Here is a 26,578-nt window from a genome sequence, read left to right as displayed (position 1 = left end):
TTACTGTAGTATTCTAGTATATATATATATATATATATATATATATATATATATATATACAAAAAATATTGCATTTAAAATAGCTACATGAGACTGAAAAGTGAATGTAATTCTTCATAGCAGGAAGGTGCAAAAGGCTTTAGGAACTTACAAATCCACACTTAATTGTCATGTTTCCTAGAGCAGGTCCATCTTAGCACTACTCTAGGGGTATGAGATAAAGGGAAGTGTAGTTCTGACTGCTTATTAATAGTACCTAGAAGTCACAGACACCTCTTCAGCAGCATTTGCAGATAATAAGGCATTGCTAATATCTTCCACCTTGTTCTTCTTCCTGTCACTCTTCTATTGTCACCTGGAAGGTCCATGTAGAAGTAAAGTGGAATGCCTTTGGGAATCAAACTAGAAGAGTTGGTAAACCATTACAGGCATACTATGACACATATAGGAAACAAATACAAAAGATTTAAACAAAACCAAAGTTTTCTCTCTCAGTTTGGAGCTGGAGTGGTGGCTCCATGATGTCAGGGCTTAGGATCCTTCTCTCTCATTCTATTGCTCTAGATCACCTTCAACTTGCAGATTCCATGTGGTGGTCCAAGGGGGCTATAGCCATGAAGGCTGCACTCAAACCGGCAGGGAAACTGCAAACCAAGGGGATGAGAAGGGCCTACTTCCCCTTTAAGACATTTCACAGCAGCTGCACATACAGCTTCCAGTTACATGCCATTGGCCAGAATTTGGTCATATGGCCAAACCTAGCTATAACAAAGACCAGAAATGCAGTCTTTATACCATGCATCCATGTACTTTGCTGAAATTTAGGGGCTCTATTAATACAGACAGAAGAAGAGAATACTAAATAGTGGGGGATAACTAGCAGCTCCATCCTAAAGATTCTCTTTCCCTTTTTCTTAAGGAACAATTTTATAGTACTTACTAAGAGCTGAGCATTGTCCTAAGTTTTGTTTGTTTTGTCTATTAAATCATTGAGTCCTCACAAGAGCACTATGAGTAAGGTTCTATTATCCACATTTTACGGATGAAGAAATTCAATGGCAGAAAAATGAAGTAACTTGCCCAAGGTCACACAGCTAGAAAATTGAAAAGCTGGAATTTAAATCAGACAGTTTTGCTTATCTACTATTCAAGACTGCCTTCTCTCTGCTACATTTCAGGATATTTTCAGTCCTTTAGATGAGGCAAGGGAAAAGAGCTTATCTACATCAGGAATATATCATCTTTTTATTCAGAGAACAAATAAGCAGAAGGTATAAGGGTAATAAACCTATTAGCTAGTCATTTCAGGAAGTCACTTTACAACCCCTTTTCCCATATTTAGGGTCTTTTCAACTGCTGTTTTCCTTTCCAGAATCATTTCTGCAAAACCTTATTATTGAATTCTTCATTCAAATATCACCCCCTCAAAGAAGCCTTTCCTGACCATCCTATTTAAACACCCAGCAATCTCCACACATCATTGCTTCTTTCATAGCACTTACAACTCTCAGAAATCATTTTATGTTTACTTGTCTATTGCCTTTCTCCCTCTCAGAATGTAAGGTTTAAGACATACTTTCTCTGCCTCCTTCTTCCTAGTAGCCTAACCATCTATGTATTCAATTCATATTTGGTAAATGTGACAAAAAGAAGAGTAGCCCCTGGAATCAGGAACATAACTGATACTTAACCTGAGTATTGTTAGGAACTGGCTGTGGTATCCTTTGTGAAAACATAACAATCTCACAGAACACTATCAGACAAGGTCATTCTGTGATCATGAAGTGCAACAACAAACAAGATCACTTAATAATCTTGCCTAAACACAGATAAAAACAAAGTCACTGTGAAACTACAAAAATATCAAACTATCCTCCTCTTCCAGCTAATATGATTGTTGCTTCTTGCCAATTACAGCTTTAGCCTTGCATTTTCCTCCTTTCTTATAAGTAAGATGGATTATGATACCAGATCTTAGAATTAGCCCCACTTCTTGACAACACCCAATAAATATAGATCAAACCTCCATTTCCTTGAATCTTCTCCCAAAATCACCTAATACGAGCCCAAATCTTATGAGTTGTTTCTTATAAGATTTCTTAAATCTTATCTCCTGTACGAGATGACTCGTAATTCCCCAGGATGTGTGTCCTCCCTCCTTGCAACAAGTAATAAACCTAACTTTCTGATTTACAGGTATGTTCCTGGTGGTCTTTTGGCTGGAAAACCTTACCAAATAAATGCCTTTCACAGTAGCTCACAACCTAGGGGTTTTTCTTTTCTATCGTAGGTAATAATTTCTCCAAGCCTAATCTTCTGAATCTCCCTGTATCTAGTTCCTTTTAACCAAAGATTATTTTTGTTCCTTTCTCTAGGCCTGAATAACAATGCTAACGCTGCTCCCATTCCCTCTCCTTTCATCCTTTTAAAGTAGAATAGGAAGGAAATTTAAACATAAAACTCGATTTTTAACAGGAACTCTCCTTTTGCTAACACCACCCTCCCCAAAGAAGTAACCAGTGGTGTTCTTCCTCCTCTTAACTTTTAAAAGTGTCATTTATCTTTCTCCTTTAGTCTGACATGCCCCTTTCCTTCCCATTTCGCTGATCAAGTTCATCGAACTGTTCAGGAAAGTAAAGTTTTTCTCCGCTTTTCCCCCCTCACCCGCATCTCAGGCGACAGATACATCTACAATCCCTTTTCCACATTCTTTTTAGCCTCGCCCTCTCTCAGGCACCTTCCAAAGTTGTTCCAACCGGAACCCTGCCCTTGAACAAGCCCAGCGGCCTTGGCTTGCCCATTCTTCCAAACCAGTCTTCATCCTATAGCCTGCCCCGACCCAGTAAGTCACACACAGCCATTTCCAGCCCTGGATCTAAACTCCATTCCCAATCCTCATCCACATCTAAGTCCCGCCCCATTCCGCCCCCTCATCGGGTCAGCCAATGCGCGCCCTGAGTCCACACTCCTTAGCCAATCCCCGGCCACATCCAAGCCTGGCCGCATCCCGCCCCCTTCCGCCTCCGGCCCTGCACCCTCCCCTCATTCGGTCTCCTCCAGTCCGGAGAACGCGGCTCACCCCGCGGCCAGTGAGCGCCCTGAGTCAGTCCCCGCCCAGGCTCCGCGCCCACATCCGAACCCCGCCCAGCCAGGCCCGCCAGCCCAGGTGGGACTCGAGCCTGGGAAGCCAGGTTGTTGTTGCAGCCTGTGAGGGAGGTGAGTGCGGCGGCAGACGCGGCACTTCCGCGCGGAGGAGCTGTGAGGGCCGGGGCGTGAGGCGTTAAGCCGCCAGGGAAGGTGTGCGGGGCGCAGTTGCCGGCGCGCGTGGCGGGGCTGGGGGAGGAGCCGGGCCGGGCTTCCAGCGGGACCCGGACTCGCCCTCCCGAGCCGCGGCGCGAGCAGGCGGCCGGACCCGCTGACCCCAGCCCAGAAGGACTGCGGGGGCAGCTGCAGAGGGTCAGCCCTGCAGCCAACACAGTTTCTTTTGGACAGGGACTGGCACAGAGGTGACTGACCTCCTAGGAAGGAACCCCGGGACCGCGGTCGTCGTCCTGTCCTTTTGCTCTTGGTTTTTGCAGTTTGGGCTTTTAGAAAGCAGTCTGGGAAGGGTAACCCTGGGATTCTTAATTTTAAAAGGAAACAAAGGCTGTTAACTTGCCATATAAGTGAATCTTAGTGGAATCCAGAATTTTTTAGCTAAAAGAGAAAAGCAGTCCAATCTGCTGCTTTTGGAGTCGGAGCCGCTCTCTAGCAGTGCAAACCCCTAGCCACTGCAGAAATCTGTTACCCACGTGTCCGACCTGCGGGCTCCTCTCCTGCTACCTGAGGGGAGAGTTGGTCAGCTGGCCACTTGGCACCAGGCACTGCGTTGCAGAGCGACCTTTAGAAAGTTTTACTTCATGTGCTAAAAACCTAATTCCTGCTAACTTCCAACCAGTGAACCATACTCTTTCGGGAGGTTACACGAATTTATGGTTACACGAATCCCATTTTCACAGACCAGCTTTTCAGCCATTTCAGGATCTGTCTCCTTAAATCTTGGGCCGGCTAACTGGCTCATTTTTTCCACTCTTGCTCCAATGACCTGGCTTTGAAGCCTATCCTCCCCCGCCGTACTTCCCCAACCAGTACCTGTTCACCTCCAGATGTCCTCTGTTGTAACAATGAACCTTACCAACATTTTAGAAGTGGACTAACATCGTGAAAGGAAAAGAATCTCCCTCGCTCTGTACTCTTATAACAGTGTGGGCTATGCGCTATTAGTGGTAGCCCTTTTTGCCTCATGTTAGTATTCCTGGAGCTTGCAGTTAACCCAAATGTTCTGGACTTTGTCAAATTAACTAAATCTCTTCCTAGCTCTCTTCCCCTATGTAAAGCATTTATAAATTGATAAATTTAAGTCCAAAGGTTAATTCATTTTGATTGCTTTGTCTGCCTTTTAGCTTTGGATTGTGCCCCCAACAATTTACCAACCTTCTCAGTTTCAGACCATCCCCAAATCTGCCAAGCGTACCTTATGAATCTTCATTTTAAACCGTCTACCAGGGGTCCTCAAAGCACAGCCTGCGGGCCTCGTGGGGCCCACCGAGGAAATTTATCAGGCCGGCGGGTGTTTTTGCTGCCGCTGCCTGTTAGCAGCCTACTCGTCCTGGGCCCACAGTGTGTACTCTCCAACAGTCTGAGGGACAGTGAACTGGCCCCCTGTTTAAAAAGTTTGAGGATCCTTGGTACTCCATTGATAACAAATCAACAATTTAATCGTCTGTTAATCATGTGTATTTGAATATGGAGTTTACCTAATGTAAATACACTACAATTAGATCAACTAGATTCACAATTTGCCTGTTTTTCTGAACAGAAATTGTTTTTAGGGAGAAACTAGCAGAATACAGTGAAAATATTGTTTAGAATTAAGAGCCATATACCTTTTGATTTTCTCCAACTTTTCCAACATCCAAGTTTATTAATTTATCTTATTGGTGAATATACATACGCAATTTTGATTGTATTAGAAAATGCAGCCCAAATATGTTTAAGGTACACAAGAAAAATAACTTGCTACAAAGGGTCTGAATTTGCATCTGTCAGCCTGCTTACATTTCTTGCCAGCAGTTTTTTCACTATGGATCTCATGGTTCCTTCCACAATGAGATCACCTACTGAAAGAGTAATGAGTGAAATAGGAAGCGAGCCTACGTCTGAGTTTCAAGGAATTCCATCATTTAATGGTGGACTGTGGACAAGGTAGTAAGAAAAGGAGGGATTGCAATATGTCAAAAGCCAAGGGAACATGGCATTTCCGCAGGGAGAGAAGGCTTGGCCGGCAGTGTCTGCAGCTGCAGAGAGCTCACGGAAAGTGAGAGATGCAAAATGTCCACTAGATTGAACAATATAAAGGTCAAAACTGGTTTTACCAAGAGCTGCCTCTATGGAGCAATGGGTGCAAAAGTCAGATTATACTGGGTTGTGGAGTAGAAATTGAGGAGAAGGAGACAGCTAGTAAAATGAGCAACAGGGAGAAGGTAGAGTCAAGAGTTTTATTTTTGTCCATTTGTGATTTTGTTTTGTTTTTGTTACTTTTTAACCAGAAAAGACTTAAGCAAGGAAAGTTGAATATGCAGGAGAAAGGTCAATGTGCAGTTGAGCAAGATCTCTGTAGAGGTGGGAGGAAATGAGATCTAAGTCATGAGAGAATTCTGACCCTCCTTCAAAGCATATCCTCTGTGACTTTCCCCTGCAGTCTACAACTGCAAGGACCATAGGAAAAACAGAGACTGCTGGTGGGTTTGACAGACAGATGGAAAGATGGGCAAGGAGGGATAGGGCATTGTTAAAAGCCTTGTTGAAGTGGTGGAACTTCATCTAAATTGGGCGAACAGGAAGGTAAGGGCTGATTGGGAAAAAAGCAACCTCCTGGAGATGTTGATGCTACTGAAGAATACTGATAGTTGGAGTAATTAAACAGATTGAAAGGATAGATAGTTTATGGTCAAAGAGCAAAATGCTTCAGTTAATTATTTTGGAATTAGACCAGATTGGGGGAATGGCAACGTGCAGGTTATGACCATAGGAGAGAGTGACTAAGACAGAACGGAAGATGAGAGCAATGACATTGGGGGGCAGGTGCCAGATATTTGATGGTTCATCTCCGAAGGCATTAAAATTATCTAGGATGATCACAGTACTTGGGGTTGAGGATAGGCAGTCAGGAGATAACATCAGTGAGGCTGTTGAGGGAAATAATTGTCTGGTAGTGGTGAAATAGCAAGAAAGAGGTAGGTGTTACAACATGGGCACAATAGTTAATAACAATGTATTGTATATTTGAAAATTGCAAAGAAAGATTTTGTGTGTATCAAGGATCTGGTATCTATCTTTTCAAACAGCTTTCTAAATAACCTATTTCTAGTATCTTTAATTTACTGTTATAAATTGTGCTTTTACTAGTGACCATATCCAGATAATTTTGAAATTTGAGTAGTTCTTAGATTGAAATATTCTGGATTTTATAGCTGCTAAAAAATGGAACTTTTACTTACTCAAATTCAATACTCTTCATTAAATTAAAGACTTATTTTTAAAATTCATAATATTCTTACAGATCTCTAGTTTAAAGTGATATAAGTATTAGTCATAAAAAAGAATGAAATAATGTGTTTTGCAGCAAATTGGATGGAATTGAAGACCATTATTGTAAGTGAAGTATCTCAGAAATGGAAGGGAGGAGGAGAAAGAGGAGAGGGTCAAAAATCAACCTCTTGGGTACAATGAACACTGTTCCAGTGATAGGCACACTAAAAGACCCGACTTAAGCATTATAAAAGGTATCCATGTAACTAACTAAATAAATAAAAATTTAAAAATTAAATTATATAAGTATAAATTTATATAAGATAATCAGGAATAACTTTATTAGAATGATACCAGTGATTAGAGATTATATCATAGAAAGAAAACTTGAAAGAAAGAAAAAAAGGCTCAGTTATCAAAAATTTTTATTTATATTTTATATAAATTTATGTTCTGTCAGCTAGCTGTAAGTATCTCATAGTGATGTAACTGTAAAGTATTTACTCTTCTTTTCAATTTTTCTTTTATTTTTAGCATGTTTTTGGCTCTTGGCAGTGGAACAAGATTCCTGAAGACAATTTATTCTTCAAAAATCCTTAGATTCTCTACTTCTGCTGTAAGTATTATTTATTGCTTACAGATAAATATTGTACATATTCTACAATGTCCAAAAAAAAAGATGTAACTTTCAGGTACTTTCTTATGAATATTTTATTAGAATGAATATTTCTCTTTTGTAACCAAAGGCATCTCTTGTCACTGACTAGAACTGATGTTCACTGAGCAATTGCTTACCTACCTGTGGGCCAGGCCATGTGTTGGGCACTGTATATTCATTATCTTATTTTATCTTCCCCAAAGTCTTCAAGTTATGAATTGTTATATTCCTATTTTACATATGAGAAAGTGGAGGCTTAGGTAGGTGTAGTACCTTACCCAAAGTCACACAGCTTATAAGTGCCTAACCAGAATAGCACACTCACCCTTGTCTACTTCTAGCATGCTGAAGGGCATGTGCTTTCTACTCAAGAAGGGATATTTTATTTTTATTTATTTTTTATTTTTTTGAGACAGAGTCTCACTTTGTTGCCCAGGCTAGAGTGAGTGCCGTGGTGTCAGCCTAGCTCACAGCAACCTGAATCTCCTGGACTCAAGCAATCCTCCTGCCTCAGCCTCCCAAGTAGCTGGGACTACAGGCATGTGCCACCATGCCCGGCTAGTTGTTTTTTTTTTTCTATATATATTAGCTGGCCAATTAATTTCTTTCTATTTATAGTAGAGACAGGGTCTCGCTCTTGCTCAGGCTGGTTTCGAACTCCTGACCTCGAGCAACCCGCCCCCCTCAGCCTCCCAGAGTGCTAGGATTACAGGTGTGAGCCACTGCGCCCGGCCTAGAAGGGATATTTTAAAAAGTACAAAAAGTACAGGCTCTGTGACTTCCACTTTATAGGAAATATAGCAGGTAGAAGAACAAGCTAAGTGTCATCATGGAAAAATCAAACAGAAAAGTCCAGAATGTGGGTCACATCACAGGATTGATAATTGACCTAGTTACCTCTACAAGTCAGTGGCATAGAGAAAAAGTAGGAGGTGTATTTCAGGGGGACTGCTTGGGAAAGAAAGAGGTTTAAGAACCATAACCACCAAATACAATGTATGGACCTTATTTAGGAAATTGATTAGGTCAAACAAATTGTAAAAAGACATTTTTAAAGAGAGATATGAATGCAGACTGGATATTAAATAATAACAAGGAATTATTGCTAAGTAGGTTTGGTAGTAACATTGCAGTTATATAAGAAAGTATCAATATTGTTTTAGATATATGCTAAGTGTGTAGGGGTGTAATGGCTTAAGGTTCAGGGTTGCTTTAAAATTACTCAGCAATTAAAGAAAAGAGAAGAAAAAGGAAAAAGAGAGAGACAGGCAAGTGACTAAAAATCTTGATAATTTTTGAATCTTGGTAATGTATATATGAGTGTTTTATATTAGGTTAGGTCATATGAAATTGGCATTTTCATAGGACAAAAATGGTTAAATATTGGCAATTTCATGTTCAACCTAATTCTAATCTCTCAACTTTTAAGTAGGCTTGAAATTTTCATAAAATCTACCATTTGACTTTCTAAATATAAATACTATGAATTTTACCTCATAAATGCCTTGAATTCTCTCTCTCCTCTTTATTGCCACCGTGACTATCTTAGTTCAGGTCTTCTTCCTTACATAGCAGTTGGCTGAAGCCAAGGAAGTGGGTGTGGTCACCCAAAGGGATCATAAGTAGCCATGGGACCAAAAGGGTGTTTGTGTGCAGAATTATCATTTGCGGACCTTTTGTGAGACTGCACACATCCAGGACTCTTCCTGAGGTATTCTGATTCTATGAGTCCGGAAAGTATTTTGAAAAATCTTTCCAGGTGATTCTGTGTACATTCCAGGCAAGAATCACTGACAATCCATTATTCAAACTTGCAGATAATTTGGAATAGAATTCAATCTAGATGTTGTGGTAGCTTTGTGTTTAATTTTCAAGTAACTGCCAAACCACTTTCCAAAATGGTTGTACCATTTTAAGGACAATATTTTAAAAGTCCCTGCAGTTCATCTGAGGCTTTGCATTAGAAATAGGCACAACATAACAAGATGAAAAAATCTAATATTGAAGTGCAAATGAAAAAAGCAAACTGGTCAATGTTATCAAGAGCTGTGGTGATAAGTTTAAATTAAGAAAAACCTATTTAGAAAATTCTTTTCATCTATACCATTGTAAATATCCTTGAAAACTTACTATGAAAGTTACCTCTGAGGAAGGGAAGAGAATGGAGGAGAGGATGGGCTTTTCTGGATTATTTGCTTTTTTTTTACAAAAACATTTTCATTACTTCTGTAATTTTAAATAATGTTTTGAATGTTAAAGAAAAATTTACTGTTATACAGCAAGAAAAGAAACAAGAGGAATTCAGGATAAAAATCACTTTTAGTCCCCTGTTTTAGCATCTAGATATTAAAACTTTAGAAATTAGAAAATAAAATTTATGTCTTCTCCCCAGAGAATGTATTGATTAATAGATGATTGATTGATAGAGAATGAGAGAAGGAAAGGAATAAGCAAAGAAGATTTAACAAATGAATGTTGACAAATGTAGGACATGTATCCATAGTATGCAGAATTTCCCTGAGAAGTCCTATTTTAGGAAGGATATGTTGGGGATAAGCAATCAATAGATTATTAATGGAAGAGGAGTAGGAAAACAGACTGGTTCGAATTGCAATCTGAATGACTAAACCTTCAATGAAAGTTAGCCTAACAAAGGGTGAAATGTGATGGTAGGAGGGATTGTGGGGGTAGTGAGGGGGTATGTGGGAACTCCCTGTACTTTCTGCTGTTTCATTGTGAACTTAAAATTGCTCTAAAATAAAGTATTTTTTTTAAAAGGGCTTCTGAAATTTAAATGCCCACCAGAAAAGCACACAAGCAAAATCAGGATTTAATTATAGCAACTGGACAAAACCTTTTCCCTCTCCTTACGTCTATCTTTCCATAAAGAATTCAACCCTCTTTTGATGTGACAGTGATATCTATTGTACATTTAGTCCATACCCATCATCTCCTTGCTCCCTTGGTGTAAAGTTATTAATCCTATTTGTATCTAAGAGAATCTTTTCTACTTTCTGAGTGGGCATTAGTTTTTGACTATGTATTATGTGGGATGAACTATGTTTTTCCAGTTATACATTTGCCTCATTTAATCACCATAGCATTTACATGGGGCAAGTATTGACTTTCATTCTTAACAAATGAAGAAACAGCCTACTTCAGACACCAGTTTTATTTTGTTTTTTCCCTAAACATTACACCCTAAGAAGTAACACTAGTATTTCGATGTTTAATTTTGAGCTAAGATCTATGTGACTTGAAAGCTCTTTGCACTAAACAACCTAGGAAATTGTGCTTCAAATGTAGGTGTATGTTCCAGGGCACAGAGCTTGGCATGAATGTGAGGGACTGAGCACAGGCTGGCCCCAGATCCAGACTTACCACTCCTGGCAAAAGTGCACAATAGAAATGACCTGTCTCTGAGCCTCAAACCCAAATTTCCAGTTTTGCCTTATTGGTTTAGTCTGGCTTTGCCCTCCCTAATCCAATCAGATATGGCTGGTGGGTGCAGTTGCATAACGTGGACAGGCAAAAGGGCTCAGGCCTGCTGATATAGGTGGGGACAGTGGTCAAACATGCATTCTTGTAGGATCTTTGCTTGGCCCTAGATTTTTAAGAGTTTAAATCCAGCTTTTTGTTACTGGCTTGACCTGACCATTTCCTGATATTCAAGGTATATATTTACCTAAGCTATCAGCTCTCAGGTTTAGAGAAAGCCTGTTTCCCATAAGCTCATTTCTCTAAAGTTATTGTTAAAAGATAATTTTCAGAAAAAGGTTCAATCATGACTCTTAGAAATATAAAAATAAGCATGTGTTAAAGATTTTTATTTTACTCATGTGAGGGAACCAGGGTTATAACCAGTTTAAAGGGAAAGTCAAAAAGCATACTGTATATGTGATAAAGGAATTGAATTGTAAATAAGGCAGAACTGGGTTTTCCACTGGATGGAAGGAAGCCAATCTAAATTCTAGACCCAGTGCTTGCATCCTTATCAGTTACCTTCAATTTACAAAAGTGTGAAGTAGCTCAAGGGCACAGTCTAGCCCTGCTAGCCTCAGCCCCAAGGTTGTGCTGTATTGTAGCCAGTGCATAGTTTTCCATTGAAGTACAGATTTTTTTTCCTGCAGTATGTTCTCTCTCAGGGGAGGTCCACATGGCTTCTCTTTCACTCATAAATTCAGTCAGCAAATATTAAATAGCTACAACATGTCAGGCACAAATAATTCTTTATAAAATAAGGTAACTAAATATGTGTTTTTTTAAAGTCTCAGTTAAATATGCACACTTTTGTGTTCATCATGATTGGATTTTTTTTTCTTTGTATATCTGTAAGTCATCTTTCCCTACTTTGCATTTCCACTTCTGAGTTTTAATTTCAGTTCTTCCATCATTACAGGAACATTCGTTATTTTCCTCTGCCATCTAGTGGCAAAAGACAGTAATTTGTGAGGTTTTTGAATGGATAGTTATACCTTGGAAAACATCTAAAATCTGTAAAATAATTTTGTTATAGTCAGCTTGCTTAAGGGGCATTTTGTCCAGAGGGAAAAAGAAGGCATGATTTCAGAATATCCTGGCAGCTCTTTAAAATCAGCTTTATCAAGGTAAAACAAACTGCATCCTTTTGAAATTACAACTAAGTGATTATTGCACAGATGTATATACCAGGAAACCACTGCCACAATAAACATTTCCATCACCCCTAAAAGATTCTGCATGTTCTTTTTCACTCCTATCTTCTGTGAAGTGGCTGTCAAATTTTTTTTTTTGCCCATTTTTAATTGAATTGTCTGCCTTATTCAGTTGTAAAATTGTTTATATATTCTGCATAAAACTCCTTTGTCAGCTATATGCATGTAAATATTTTCTTCCATTCTGTGGCTCACCTGGCAACTTTTTAAGAGATATTTCAGCCTATTGAATGATATAATAGATTTTATAGGTTTTATTTTTAAGTCAGGCAAATATAATAATTACCATTTTTGAGTGTTCAATTCTCAATCCTTCTATCATAGTGAAGTTGGGAGATAATGATTATACTTAGTCTCATGTAAAGAAAAGCATACTGAGAGAATGGGTACAAATGGAGATGAACCAAAGCCCTCTAAGGTTCAAATTCCTGGTTTCAGTTCCTTTCAGCCTGGCTATATCTCTGCCCTTCCCCAGGTAACTTGAGCTTCCTAATAAATAAATTCTCCTTTTCACCTAAACTGTTTCAGATTGAATTTCTGTCTCATGTAACTAAGAGATCTGATTAAAGCTTTGGAGCTACAAAGGCATCTTATGCACTGATCTCTTCCCCACTGTCCAACCTGGAACATGCACTCTGCCCTTCGGCATAAGTTACAACTCTGCCCTGAGAAGTCACAAAATCTCCTGGAAGCATGAGCAGCCAAAATAGTTATGCAGCACAAAAGAAAAAGAAGCGGGGAAGCTAGGAAAGGATTTAACAAAGTTTCTTTGTACTTTTAAACGTTATTGGGGTCTCAGCATCCTACGACTTTAACAATGCATTCTTTCACAATTTCTACATCACTGCATGGCTTCCCTTTTTTCCCAAGTATATAAGCTACTTTGTAAATTGCTTCAGTGACATTATTTCTAGATCTTATTGCTGCTCAGAAGAATTGGCTTTGCTTTTACTTTTCAACTTTTAATTTCTGCAACACAACCTTTCGTGTCTCTTCCTCTAATTTAAAGTATTTGTGGTCCTTATTAGTGTGATAATGCTGATGAGCATTGAATTTCTTTAACATTGATATTGCAGTGTCACAAAGCAAGCATATCATCTTGTCTTTAGCAGAAACAAGATAATATTGCAATTCCCAATCCTCATTAAAAAAAAGTCTGCTTTCTTACTCTGGCATTCTCTTGGTCTTCTTTGACATGGTGGGCTACTAAGCAGACAGAATTAAAAAGTATTGTTGAACTGTGCAACTATTCACAAATTCCACTTCAAATAGAAACTCAGTGCACCACTGTCAAAAGCTGATAACAGACCAGAGTACTTGATCCCCATAAATTCTCGCCAGCCATCCTCATGTGGTAGTGGTGCCAGTCAGACGAGACAAGTTAGAACTAAGTCATGAGCATAGCAGCCGTCAATTTAGCCCATATGACTTACTAATGTTCTAATTGTGCTGGTTAATCGGGGAGGATTATTTTGTTGAATCTTATTCTTTGGTATTTTAAATATGTTCATTTTTAAAATAAAATATAAAAAGACAAAATGTATTAATAAAAATAAGAGGATTTGTTTATAAAATTTGGATTTAGTCAAAAGGCCACACTTCAGGACCACACTTAAGTCCACATGTGGCCTTCAGGCCGCAGGTTCTCCACCCCTGCTCCAGCCTATAGTTTCTAGGCTACAAACCTGTATAGCATGTTACTGTACTGAATGCTGTGGGTAACTGTAACACAATGGTAAGTATGTATCTAAATATAAAAAAGGTACAGTAAAAATACAGTATAAAAGATAAAAAATGATACACCTGTACAGGGTACTTACCATGAATGAGATCTTGCAGGAATGGAAGTTGCTCTGGGCAAGTCATTGAGTGGTGAGTACATGTGAAGGCTGAGGACATTACTGTACACTGCTGTAGACTTTAGAAACACTGTGCACTTAGGCAACACTAAATTTATAACATTTTTTTATTCAATAATAAATTAATCTTATCTTACTATAACTTTTTTGCCTTAAAAATGTTTAATTTTTTAAATTCATTGAATCTTGTAATAGCAGCATAAAACACAAATTGTACAAAATATTTTTATGCAAAAACTTTATGTCTTTATTCTATAAGCTGTTTCTAACCTTTTTTTTTTTTTTTTTTTTTTTTTTTTACTTTTTAAATTTATTTGTTAAAAACTAAGATACAGCATACACATTAGCCCAGGACTAGGCAGAATCAGGATTATCAATATCAATGTCTTCCAGTTCTACATCTTGTCCCAGTGGAAGGTGTTCAGGGCAATAACACACATGGAGCTGTCATCTCTTATGATAGATAACAATACCTTCTTCTGTAATACGTTTTGAAGGACCTGCTGGAGGCTGTTTTACAGGTAACTTTTTTTATTAAGTAGGAGTATACTCTAAGGATAAAAACTTTAATGGAATAAATACATAAACTAGTAACAGTTGTTTATTATCATTATCAAGTATTGTGTGCTGTGCATAATTGTATGTGCTGCACTTTTATGTGAGTAGAAGTGCAGTAGGTTTCTTTCAGCCAGCATTGCCACAAACACGTAAGTATATGTGTTCTGTCATTGACCAAAATGTCATTATGCAACACATGACTATGTGTGTCATATATAATATAAAGCTTCCATAAGCATAAATCAAAAGTTAATGTAGTTTGGTTAGTTTAGATAGAACTAGATGACTATACTATTGAGGATATTTTTTATCTTTCTTGTGATAATGAATAGTTTTGTTAGGGCACTTACCCTCTACATCAAACTTTAAAACTAAGGGAAACAGCAGAGATCATACAATTCAATGGACAGCATACCTTACCTACAATTCCAAACACTAGAAATAGCAAATGCCCACCAATCAATAAATTAATGAATAAAGTATGATGCATAAACAACCTGAAATACACCTAATAATTAAAAATGAAAATTTTATGATGACTAAGAAAATTCATAAAATGCTTAATGTACAAGTACTCTGTTCAGAGACAATGAAAAATATTTTAAAAATTACACGATTGCAACTATAAATGCCCAGGAGAATAACTGTTTTGGCTACCCCAGCAGCCAGGCGTCACACGAAATGAGTGCCTATTTTATGCATGGTGTTCACTCTCTGCCTCTTCCTAGTCCTGAAGTGCTTGTGTTCATCTGACTCTCAAGCCTGATTTTCTTAAATTTATTTTTTATTTTCCTATATTCATGGAGTACGAGTGCAATTTTGCAACATAGCTATGTTGCACTGTGGTGGAGGCAGGGCCTTGAGTGCATCCGTCACTGGATCAACACACATTGTACCCACCAAGATGATCCTGATTCTTATTGTTTTCACTTCTCCAACCATTAGCTTTGCTGTTTCTATTTCTGGCCGTTTTTTGCACTTATTATTAATATTAATTTTTTTTGCTGTGACCTTGGCTTCTCTGGATGAAGACTTCATTTACAGCTGGTACAACGCAGATATCAATAGCTTTGATTGCCCAGCTTCAGCACACTATTTGGGAAAACTTTTTCCACACCTGTCCCATCCTACCTACCTGCATCAGGTTTTATAGGAAGTGTCCTCTAAATATATACAATGGCAACTTTGAGGTGCTAAGGTCTCAGAATCATCGGCAATTTTTTTCGGCAATTTTTTTCGTCTTTCCAAACTTTGCTTGTTCCAGCGCATTTTGCAGTAAACATTTCAGAGATGGGATAATCTTTTCTTTGTCAGTAGCACCACCTGGTGGTCAATATGTACAACTGCATTTTTAGCTTCAAGTTAACAAAAGTAAGATTAAAGGGGCTGTTTATGATTTCACTAGCAGTTTTGTGCTAATAACATAGTATAGGCCTGGCGTGGTGGCTCACATGTAATCCCAGCACTTTGGGAAGCTGAAACAGGAGGATTGCTTGTGCTCAGGAGTTCAAGACCACCCTGGGCAATATAGCAAGAGCCCCTTCTCTACAAAAAAAGTTTAAAAATTAGCCAGGCATGGTGGTATGTGCCTATAGCCCTGGCTACTCAGGAGGCTGAGGTGGGAGGATCACTTGAGTCCAAGAGTTTGAGGTTACAGTGAATTGTAATGATACTGCTGCACTCAGTGAGACCCTGTCCCTAATAAGTAGTAATAATAACATGGCAGTACAGTATAATTATAACAGACAGTATCACTATGATAGTATATCTACCTGATAGCAAAAGTCATCTCACAGGGTTAGCTGATCTAGAAATTATACAAACTTTATGGATGTTCTCTGATATACCTGGGGCTCATGCCTCATTCCCCATAGGATTCCAAGTTTGTTTCAATTTCCTGATACTGGATCTGCCCTGAGCAGCGGTTCTTAGACAGCGAGCACTTCCGTCTACTGCTGAATCTTGGTGTCTTTGGACATTGCAGGGTATATTGTAAACTTACCCCGGTGTATTAGTTTCCTTGGGTTGCCTTCACAAAGCACCACAAACAAGTGGCTTAAACAACAGCAGTTTATTCCCTCACAGTTTTGTAGGATAAAGACTTAGATCAAAGTATCAGCAAGGTTGGTTCCTTCTGCGGGCTGCAGGGGAGGTTGTTTTCTACCTTTCCCATATCTTCTCGTGATTTCCTGGCAATCTTTGGCATCCCTTGGCTTATAGAAACATCACCCCAGTCTCTGCCTTCATCTTTACGTGGTGTTCTCCCTGAGTCTGTCTCTGTCCAAATTTCCCCTTCTTATGAGGACATCAGTCATATTGGATTAGGGCTCACTCTAATGCCCTTGTCTTTACTAATTCCATCTGCACTGACCCTATTCTGAGGTACTGGGAATTAGGACTTCAACATACGAAATTGAGAGGGACACACAGTGCAGCCTATCTCTTTATACTGCCAGACTTCATTTCTGCCACATTTTCCCCAATTATCTGCTGCTCCTCCCGGCCGGACAATTATGTTTCCTTGCCCCACTGATGTGAGGCTTAGCCATAATTACTATGGCCAATAGCATATGAATAGAAGTGGTGTGTGTACCTCCAAGCAAACGTTTGAGAGCTTTTCCCCTTTGCCATGAAACAGGCAGTATTCCAGGTAGAGACTGTTTCATCAGCCTGTGTCTCAGATGGCAATGACATGGAACAGAGCAGCAGCTGAACTCCAGTAGATATGTAGTGTGAACAAGAAAACCTTTATGATTTTAAGTCACCAAGACTTCAAGGTCATTTGTTACTGAAGGATACATTCGCTTAAGATGACTGACACAATTAACTTCACTCCTAATGTGGGTGGGGTTTTTTTCACTCATTCATCAGATATTTGTTGCAAACTTGCCCCGTGCTAGGCATAGTATGTGTTGGACGCTGATGATGTCGATGAGGGCATGGTACCCAGATATTTGCTAAACACCAGTTTAGGTGTTACTGTTAAGGTATATTTCAGATGAGATTAACATTTAAGTCAGTGGAACTTTGAGTCAAGCTGATTACCCTCTGAATTGTGTGTGGACCTCATTCATTTGAAGGCCTTAGGAGAGAAAAGATTGAGGTCCCCTGAGGAAGAGGGAATTCTGCCTTTGGACTCTAGTTGCAACATCAGTTCTTCCCAGGTCTCCAGCCTGCAGCCTTCTCTGCAGAGTTCAGATTTTCCAGCCTTCATAATAGCATGAGCCAAGTCCTTAAAATAAACCTCTCATACATTCTATTGGTTCTGTTTCTCTGGAGAACCCTGACTAATAAAGACACATGTCAGGGAACAAATTATTCTCACAGTCTAAAGGAAGGTGCAGACAAACAGAAATTTATAATAATAAATGCTAGAAAGCACAGCAGGTCTTTGAATAATGTCATCTTGTTCTAATGTTGATGAGAAAAAAAAATTGATTTCCAGCCAGAGGCACTGTATGCGTGGAGTTTATACAGTCTCCCTGTGTCTGCATGAGTTTTCTCTGGGTGTACTCAGTTTCCTCCCATGTTCCAAAGATGTGCATGTTAGGTTAATAGGAGCACCTAAGTTTTCCCAGTGTGATTAGGCGTGGGGGTGAGTGTGAGTGAATGCACCATGTGATGGGACTATGTTCCGCCCAGGGCTGGTTCCCAAGATGGGCTCCAGCCACCTGCAGCCTTACACTAGAATAATTGGGTAAATAGTCATCTTACTTGTTTTTATTAATCTTTCTTAAATGTATGTAAAGCTCACATTATTTCAATATTTAATATTAGAAATGTTTTAGTCTTTATTTAGAAGTTTGGTGATATTTTGTGATCAGAAATGTGCTGTAGGAATTTACCTCTTGTTTGTATCAATTATCTTGTGTTATATTGGTCTCATTATATGCCAGTTTGCTCAAAGTTTCCAAGAACCTATCAACGCAGGTAAGTGAGAACTTACTATAGTGCACATAGTGGGAGCACACAGGAGCACTTGACCTTGACTTGTGGCATCAGATGGAGTCAAATGTGAAGACAGTAGATGGGAAGGAGACTAGGAGCGAGCCGAGTGCAAGGACAGTGTGGCTGGTACCAGGGATTGGACTGAGTAGAGAACATGCATTCTCAACAAGGGTATTTATTATAATGGTTCGTGGCCATCCAAAGCTCAATTGTATCTGACAGAATCTTATTCCTTATTATTTAATTTAGGGATGGGGAGATGATTAGGAAAACATGTCTAAGAAGGCTCCATGGGGGAGCAATGATACAAAAGAGACTGAGAAACATTGGTATAGAAAGACCATTTGGGCTGAGGAAAGATCACATATGAAGCTGCAGAAGCGAGAGAGAATGTGGACTATTTGAGAAAATAGAATGGTTGGGCATAGAATTGGCAGGAGGGGGAGAGCAGCGAGAGAAGAAGCTGGTCGAGATACAGATTTTAAGGAAAATTAAATTGGAAAATGCATTTTGACCTCAATTATCTAAACAATTTTAAGTAAAATTGGACTTTGTGTCTATATTAATTACAACACAGCATGCTCATTTGTTTATATGTGACTCTGTCCTTCGTGTTTGCAGTCACATACTAAATGAATCACAAAACTTTAAACATTGTTTTAGAGATAGCAAAGGGCATTTATTAAAATATCTGTTTCAATCTATCATACTGGCACCTTTTAGTTTTACAATTATACTCTCTAGAATAGTATCAATAGTTCAGGTGGGTACTTAATCATAATGCTATTCCAGAAGATGTTTTAACCTCTGGAGAATTTTCGTGTGATTTACTTCACTGGCGTTTCAAAGATTAAAAATATGAGACTAAAAGAGGTTTTATTCTTCATTCCATTATTGGGAATAGAATGAGAACAATGGTCTATTTAATAATCATTATCATTATCTTCTTCCCAGATTGAATTAAAATTACTTTAATATTCTGTTAGAAAATTCTTTGCAAAAATGCTGTCAATCACTTTTTTTATTTTCACCAACTTGTTAACAATGAACTCAAAGCTAATTCAATACTTTTGAGAAATAGTATAAACTTAATTTTAGAATCTAAAGAACTAAAAAATTATATGCTATATGATTATTTTAACTTCTAATATTTTTCTACCACAGCCTTAGCTTGCTTGGTATAAGTAGACCTAATCTAAATTTCTGATACACTTTTAAGAGGCAGCATTCTGGTAATCTTTTTGGAAGGTGTTATTATGTAAAAGACAGTATAAGATAACAGTTCTGAGTATGGGTTCTGGAGTCAGACTGTCTGGGTTCAAATCCTGCTTTAAACCTGTTTGGGTTTAAATATTACTAGCATTTATAAATTTTAGCATATGTGAAAAGTTGTGTGATCTTACCCTCTCTATACCTCGCTTTCCTCATATGTAAATTGTAGCTCATGATAGAACTACTACATAGTGATATTGGGAATATAAGTTAATAAGTTAATTATGTAAAGTACTCAGAAGAGTACCTAGTATATACTCAGTACTCAATGTTAGCTATTATTAGTTGAGACCCCTTATTGAATAGTTTTAAAACCATTGTTGAGTGCTTCCTGTATGCCATACAAGGAACTTACTTAATACATCTTACCTAAAGTGATCTTCAGAACGTGGCTCAAAATTTCTTTTTTTAGCATTATTATTTTTCTTTTTAGTACATTTCGGGCTTTTAAATTGATTCGCTTTTTAGGCTAGTATGGTACTTTTTGTCTGTAGGTGAGAAGATGAACTCGTTATGATGGGGGCCTGTTCATTCATTATCTGTGGTGGACGTATCTTACTCTTGCTCTGTAAACCTATCTTGCCCTTCCTCAATAAACTTCATTTCACATTTGCCTTGCTTTGGGTGTACCTGGTCATTCTTCGGCCAAGAGCACACAAAGAACCAAGATCAGACAACTGCCTGCCCTACATAAGGAGATCACAAAAGAGTGATTCTAAGAAGAATTCTTATTCTTTTAGCATAACTCTGTAACTAATCAATAAAGTAAATTAAATTTATAAAAAAATAAAAATAAGTAAAATGAAATTCACTTTAAAAAGCATTCCGTCAGGCAGTAGATAGGAGATGGATTCTTCTTCAGAATTTTGTATTGGAGTCTAGAATTTGTCTTTATGGAACTGTTATTCACATGGTGACAATAAGGAAAAGGAAGAGTTACCCATGATTTACTGGAAGTTTTGAGTTTTGATTAAAGTAATTAAAATTCTTCTAATATTTATACCTTTCAGAAAATGTCTTTGAAATTCACAAATGCAAAACGAATTGAAGGCCTTGATGTTAACGTGTGGTGAGTATCTTAGAATAAACAATAATAATTTGGTCAGGTTTTCCTACATATTTTTATAACCTTAGTTGGGAATTTTTAGCCTCATCCACAATGTGTAAATAAAGCCACTCACTTAATATATCTATTAAGTGGAAATGGAAAGACTTTAGCAATCAATATGCTGAATTATTTCGTTTAGCAAGTGTGCCAAGTCCAGTGCTAGGCACTGCACACCTGGCAGAGAAAAAGACAAATATGGTTGATGCCCTCGTGGAACTTAACTTCTAGTCCACGAACTTTTCTTATTAGTTCTATTCTCTAACAGTTGCTAAGCCAATCTAGCAGCAGCTAAGTTGAGGGGAAAAAATAGATATAGATGTATTACATATGTTTAAAATATAGGTAGCATGGAACTGAGGTTTGTATGGAGCATTAAGTTCATTACTATAGTCATCATTTTATTAGGTAAATTCATTTTATGGGTGGTAAAATTTTTGTTGGGAACTTGCTGGTTTCTTAATTCATAAGACTTAGCTGGGTCTTATTTTTCAGTTTTATAATAAGACTATAGGTAATGAGAAGTAAAAAGCAAATTTTGTAATTATCATCATTATTAATATCAGTATTTTTTTTTTAATCTTAGGATTGAATTTACAAAGTTGGCTGCAGACCCTTCTGTTGTGAATCTTGGCCAGGGACTTCCAGATATATCCCCTCCTATATATATAAAAGAAAAATTATCAGAGATTGCAACCATTGATAGCCTGAATCAGTATACACGGGGCTTCGTAAGTATACCAGGACCTTTCGGGGCGTGGGCTTGTGTTTTATATTGTTTTGTGTGTGCACTTCTATCACTTATATGTAATTGACTTTCTGGGACCCACTATCCCAACCTGGTAACCACAGGAACTCCTGCCCTTGCCCTTATGTGCTAGGATGAGGCTTTCCCAGCTTCCAGCCCGTCCGTAGTTCTGTTTTGGTCCTTACTTTACTGTTGTTCCAACATGGGCTCCTATCGTAGCAAGGGAAGGAATAATATTCTCTTGAGACATGTCTTTTCCATCTTGTTAATAATACTTAAGCAGTCTTAGCATTGACCCCTTAATTAATATGCTCTATTTCCAACTAGTTACTCTCTTCCTCTCCACCCTGACTCAACTCCCATCCTTCTGCAATGAAATGCCTAGGATATCCAGAGATTTCCTAGATGTAGATGTACCTTTGAACTATATCTTATATATCTGTTAACAGACTTAGATCTGTGATGCCTCAAGCCATCCAATTATACGTCTGAGCATGTCTTTTCTTTTTAATGATAGTGTGGGAAATGGGGGAGGGGTATAAGAGGAAGCCTATTCACGTTTTGTCTTTTATAGCAATCTAACTATAAAAATCCAACAAAGGGCTTTGCTTTGGGAATGAGAGCACAGGGAAAAGCAGTGAGACTGGTGTGTGTACCAGGGTTTGACACTGGTGAGAATCCCTGCTCTCCATAGACTCTGATTCCCTGGCCCACCCTACAGACCCACATCTCAGGTACTCCATATAGTCCCCTTCCCGGCCTATGTAAGTCCATAATGAAAGGCTAGAAATGAACAAGCAATAGAGAAAATTAACAAAACCAAAAGCTGGCTTTTTGAAAAGATCAAGAAGTAAAAGTTTTAGCTAGATCGATTGATTAAAAAAGAGAAAACACAAAGTACCATATAAAGAATTAAAGGAGGAATATCATTACAGATCATACAGACACTAAAGCAATAATAAAATAATATGAGTAATTTTATATCAATACATTGACAACTTGGATGAAATGAACAAATTATTTGAAAGTTATAAATTACCCAAACTTACACAAGGAGAAATAAAAACCTGACTAGCCCCGTATCAAAGAAAGAAAGTGAATTTGTAATTAGAATCTTTTACAAGCAAACCTTGATACCCAGATGGCTTATTGGTGAAGTCTATGAAGCATTTAAGGAAGAAGTAATACCATTTCTCTATACATGCTTTCAGAAAATAGAGCAGAACAAAAAACTTCCCAACAAATTTTATGAGACCAGTGGTATCCTGATACAAAAGCCAGACAAAAACAGAGATAAAATTCAAATATTGCTCATGAACACAAAAACAAAAATCCTGAAATTTTAGCAAATCAAATCCAGATGTGTGTGGTGTGTGTGTGTGTGTGTATGAATGAAGATATGAAATATCGTATGTCCTGACCAAGTAAGGTTTATCATAGGAATGTAAGATTGGTATAATATCCAAAAATCTATTATTGAAGTTCAGCATATTAACAGAATATAAAAAAAAAAATCATATGATCATCTAAGTATATACAGAAAATGCATTTGACAAAATTCAACCCTCATTTATAATAAAAACTTTCAGCCAATTGGCAGTAGAATGGGAATTTCTCAATCTGATAAAGGGAATCTGGGAAACCTAGAGATTACACTTGTAATCCACATAAAGTAGAAAAATTGGGAACACAGCAAGGATGCCAGTCTCACCATTGTTATTCAACAATGTTCTGGAGCCCTATGAGATGGAAAATATAAAGAAGAAAGAGAAAAAAAACCTTTGCAGAAAACATAATCACGTTCATAGAATATCCTAAGGAGTTCTACAAAAACCTACTACAGCTAATAAATGAATTGAGCAGGTTTGCAGGACAGAAGGCCAATATACAAAATCAATTGTATTTCTACATATTAAGAACAAACAGAAAGTAAATTTTTAAATTTTTTTTACTTTTTTCTATTTTTTAATTAATTTTTATTTTATTATTTTATTCTTTTTTCATTGGATCCAGTGTATGCATTAAATTTTTAAATTTAAAATACCATTTATAATAGCATGCAAAAACATCAATTATATAAGACTAAATTTTTAAAAATATATGCAAGGTCTGTACAATGAAAACTATAAAACATAACTTGAGAGAAATTAAGCAATATCTAAATAAATGGAGTGATATATGATGTTCATGGGTTGGGAGACTAAATATTATTAATATGTCAGTTCTCCAAAATTAATCTATAGCAGGGTTCAGCAAGCTGTGGCCTACAGGCCAAATTTGACCCACCTCTGATTTTGTAAATAAAGTTTTGTTAGAACACAAGCATGCCCACTTACTTACATATTTTCCAGTTTTTGTAAATACATAGGTACATATATGTATGTGTGTTTTTACATTGGTTTAAGCACTGGGAGTGGTGGTGTGCTATCACCAGGCTATGGACATCTGTCATCTTAGGGGGAATAGGAATGGAGTAATATTGAGGAGAAGTGTAGTTTTTTCTTTATGCATCTTTTCCTAGCTTTATTTATTATATAAAGCATAACTTAGTTTTGTAATTAAAAATTTAATTTAAAAAGCACAAACCCTTATCATTCTAAAGAAACATGTATAGTGTTTATAGTTGCTTTTCGGATCATCTTTTGTTCGAATTTGTTAGACCTGGTATTATAGTGAAATTCAAAGGGACCCAGTTTATTCTTCTTGAGTCCAAAGTGCTTTCAAGCAAAGGCACGTGACCTACATACATTGCACTCTTATTTGCAAGTGACAGAAAATCAAGGTAGTTCCCCAAAGCATAATGGGGAAGTAGATGCTAAACAGAATAAGACATATTGACTTCAATACCAATGAAAACAAGGTGGTGGTGGTGGGGGGGGGGACTAAAAAAGAAAAAGAGGGAAGAGAAGAGAACATAGAAGAGAGGAATTGAGGGAGAGCTAATCCTGGGTCTTAAGACTCCCTGCATGTCTCAGACACTGTGCATTTATACTCCCTTCACTCCTCTTATGAAAGCAGTTATCCTAGAGAACTACTACTGCTCTCTTGGCTGTCAGCGTGAAGAATGTTTAGCTTCTTCCTAACAGTTGTTATCACATCAACATGAGTGTGCATGTGTTTGGTGAATTTGTTTTTGGCCTCTCTCCCCATCACATTGGTTGGCATAACCTTCCATCCAGCAACTGGGAAGAACAGATCCAGGGATGTGCAATGAATGCAGTATTTTAACTTTTTTTATTTTTTTTTGAGACAGAGTCTCACTTTGTTGCCCAGGCTAGAGTGAGTGTCATGGCATCAGCCTAGCTCACAGCAACCTCAAACTCCTGGGCTCAAGCAATCCTTCTGCCTCAGCCTCCCAAGTAGCTGGGACTACAGGCATGCGCCACCATGCCCGGCTAATTTTTTTTCTAGATATATTAGTTGGCCAGTTAATTTCTTTCTATTTATAGTAGAGACAGGGTCTGGCTCTTGCTCAGGCTAGTTTCAAACTCCTGATCTCGAGCAATCCGCCCGCCTCGGCCTCCCAGAGAGCTAGGATTACAGGCATGAGCCACTGTACCTGGCCTATTTTAACTTATTTTAACTGAGAAACAAATCTAATTCTATCATTTAAGTATACTAAGGAGTTTTTTTTAGTTCAAGGCAAATACTTTGAAGTTACATATTCCCAAACAATGTATTTAGTAGGAAGTTTTAACCATTGGCAAGTCTTCATGACTATCCATCTAGGAACCCTCTGAATATAGGAAATTTATTTTTAGTTTTTTGCCATTAAAAAATACAAATTTTCTTTGAATAATTGTAAACATCAAATCCAGATTTTAAAAATTCTTATATTTTACAGCCATATTACCTCAAAGAAGTAGTTCCCAGAATCAAATTCAAGTTTTTTTCTTTTTTTTTATCCAACAGGGTCATCCAGCACTTGTGAAGGCTCTGTCCTGCCTATATGAAAAGTTTTATCAAAATCAAATTGATCCAAATAAAGAAATCCTTGTGACAGTAGGAGCATATGGATCTCTTTTTAGTGCCATTCAAGCTTTAATTGATGAGGGAGATGAAGTAAGTATATTAACGTTATTGTAATACCTATATTAATAATTATCATTTCCCCCACCTTTGAATCTTTTACTTATTTTACATTTTCTTTTATTTTTAATTATTTTTGAAGTGCAATGCCTATACAGTAAAGTTGACAAATCTTAAATGTACAGCTGAATTAATTTCTATGTAACTATAAGAGATAGTATGATGAAGAGATAGTACGTTTCCAGCACCCAGAAGGCTCCTTTGTGCCCCTTCCTAGTCTATATTCTCCCAGAGATAACTAATCTTCTGTCTTTTATCACCATAGGTTCATTCTGACTGCTCTTTTACTTCATATAAATAGAATCATACCGTATGTACTCTTGAGTCTGACTTCCTTCGTTTATCATTATATCTGTTGGACTCATCCATTTTGTTACATATAGTTTAATCTTATTTTTATAGCCTATTTAAAAATAAATAGAGAAAGGACTAGCACTAAGAGGAAAAATAATCTTTTGTTTTCATTGCTAAAAAAAAGTTTAATCTGAACCCAATCAACAATTATTTGATTAGTGCCTTTTTATGCCCAGTATTGTGTTAGCAGTACAGTGTGAGGATATATAACCTAAATAGAAGAATAAATGATTTCTGCATGTTAGTCCTGTGATATCAGACCAACTTGGGCACCTACCTTAGTCATCTCTACCCCTACTTCTCCATTATAATTCTAATACACTTGCTTTAATATTTTCTGACTTCTTTCATTTGTTCAGAAATTACTGAACACCACCTGTATGTTAGGCACTGTTAGATTTTTAACACATTGACTGCCATACTAGAAAAAAATTTTTTCCCTTGGGACTACGGTGTTTTAGTATGAAAATAAAATAAAAACTTCAAAAACAAAACAATCCTTTCTAATTTAATGCAAGACAAAATTTATTGACTTCTATTCATTTAATCCACCTTTTAAAAATTAATTTGTTGGCCGGGTGCGGTGGCTCACGCCTGTAATCCTAGCACTCTAGGAGGCCGAGGCGGGTGGATTGCTGAAGGTCAGGAGTTCAAAACCAGCCTGAGCGAGACCCCATCTCTACTAAAAATAGAAAGAAACTAATTGACCAACTAAAACATATA

General features: G+C 37.6%; 1 protein-coding gene across 6 annotated transcripts in view; it reads left to right on the top strand.

The window, feature by feature from the left end:
* The first annotated feature begins 3,029 nt into the window (after nt 1-3,029).
* KYAT3 (kynurenine aminotransferase 3) overlaps nt 3,030-26,578 on the top strand; it is a 45,693-nt gene continuing 22,144 nt past the window's right edge. For 2 of the 6 annotated variants that reach the window (XM_075999783.1, XM_075999782.1), the window contains exons 1-5: nt 3,030-3,216; nt 7,105-7,186; nt 20,570-20,628; nt 21,251-21,395; nt 25,325-25,474. In XM_075999783.1, coding sequence (XP_075855898.1) covers nt 7,106-7,186; nt 20,570-20,628; nt 21,251-21,395; nt 25,325-25,474 — 435 coding nt within the window. In that variant the 5' untranslated portion in view covers nt 3,030-3,216; nt 7,105. Of the gene's footprint in view, nt 3,217-7,104; nt 7,187-14,110; nt 14,303-20,569; nt 20,629-21,250; nt 21,396-25,324; nt 25,475-26,578 lie in introns of those variants that run through there. The other 4 variants (XM_075999784.1, XM_075999786.1, XM_075999785.1 and 1 more) reach the window with 4 other exon arrangements.

Source organism: Microcebus murinus, chromosome 2 (assembly GCF_040939455.1).
Source record: "Microcebus murinus isolate Inina chromosome 2, M.murinus_Inina_mat1.0, whole genome shotgun sequence".
Taxonomy (NCBI): Eukaryota; Metazoa; Chordata; class Mammalia; order Primates; family Cheirogaleidae; genus Microcebus; species Microcebus murinus.
The sequence above is the reverse complement of the archived record's forward strand: the minus strand, read 5'-3'. Positions and strand labels throughout refer to the sequence as shown.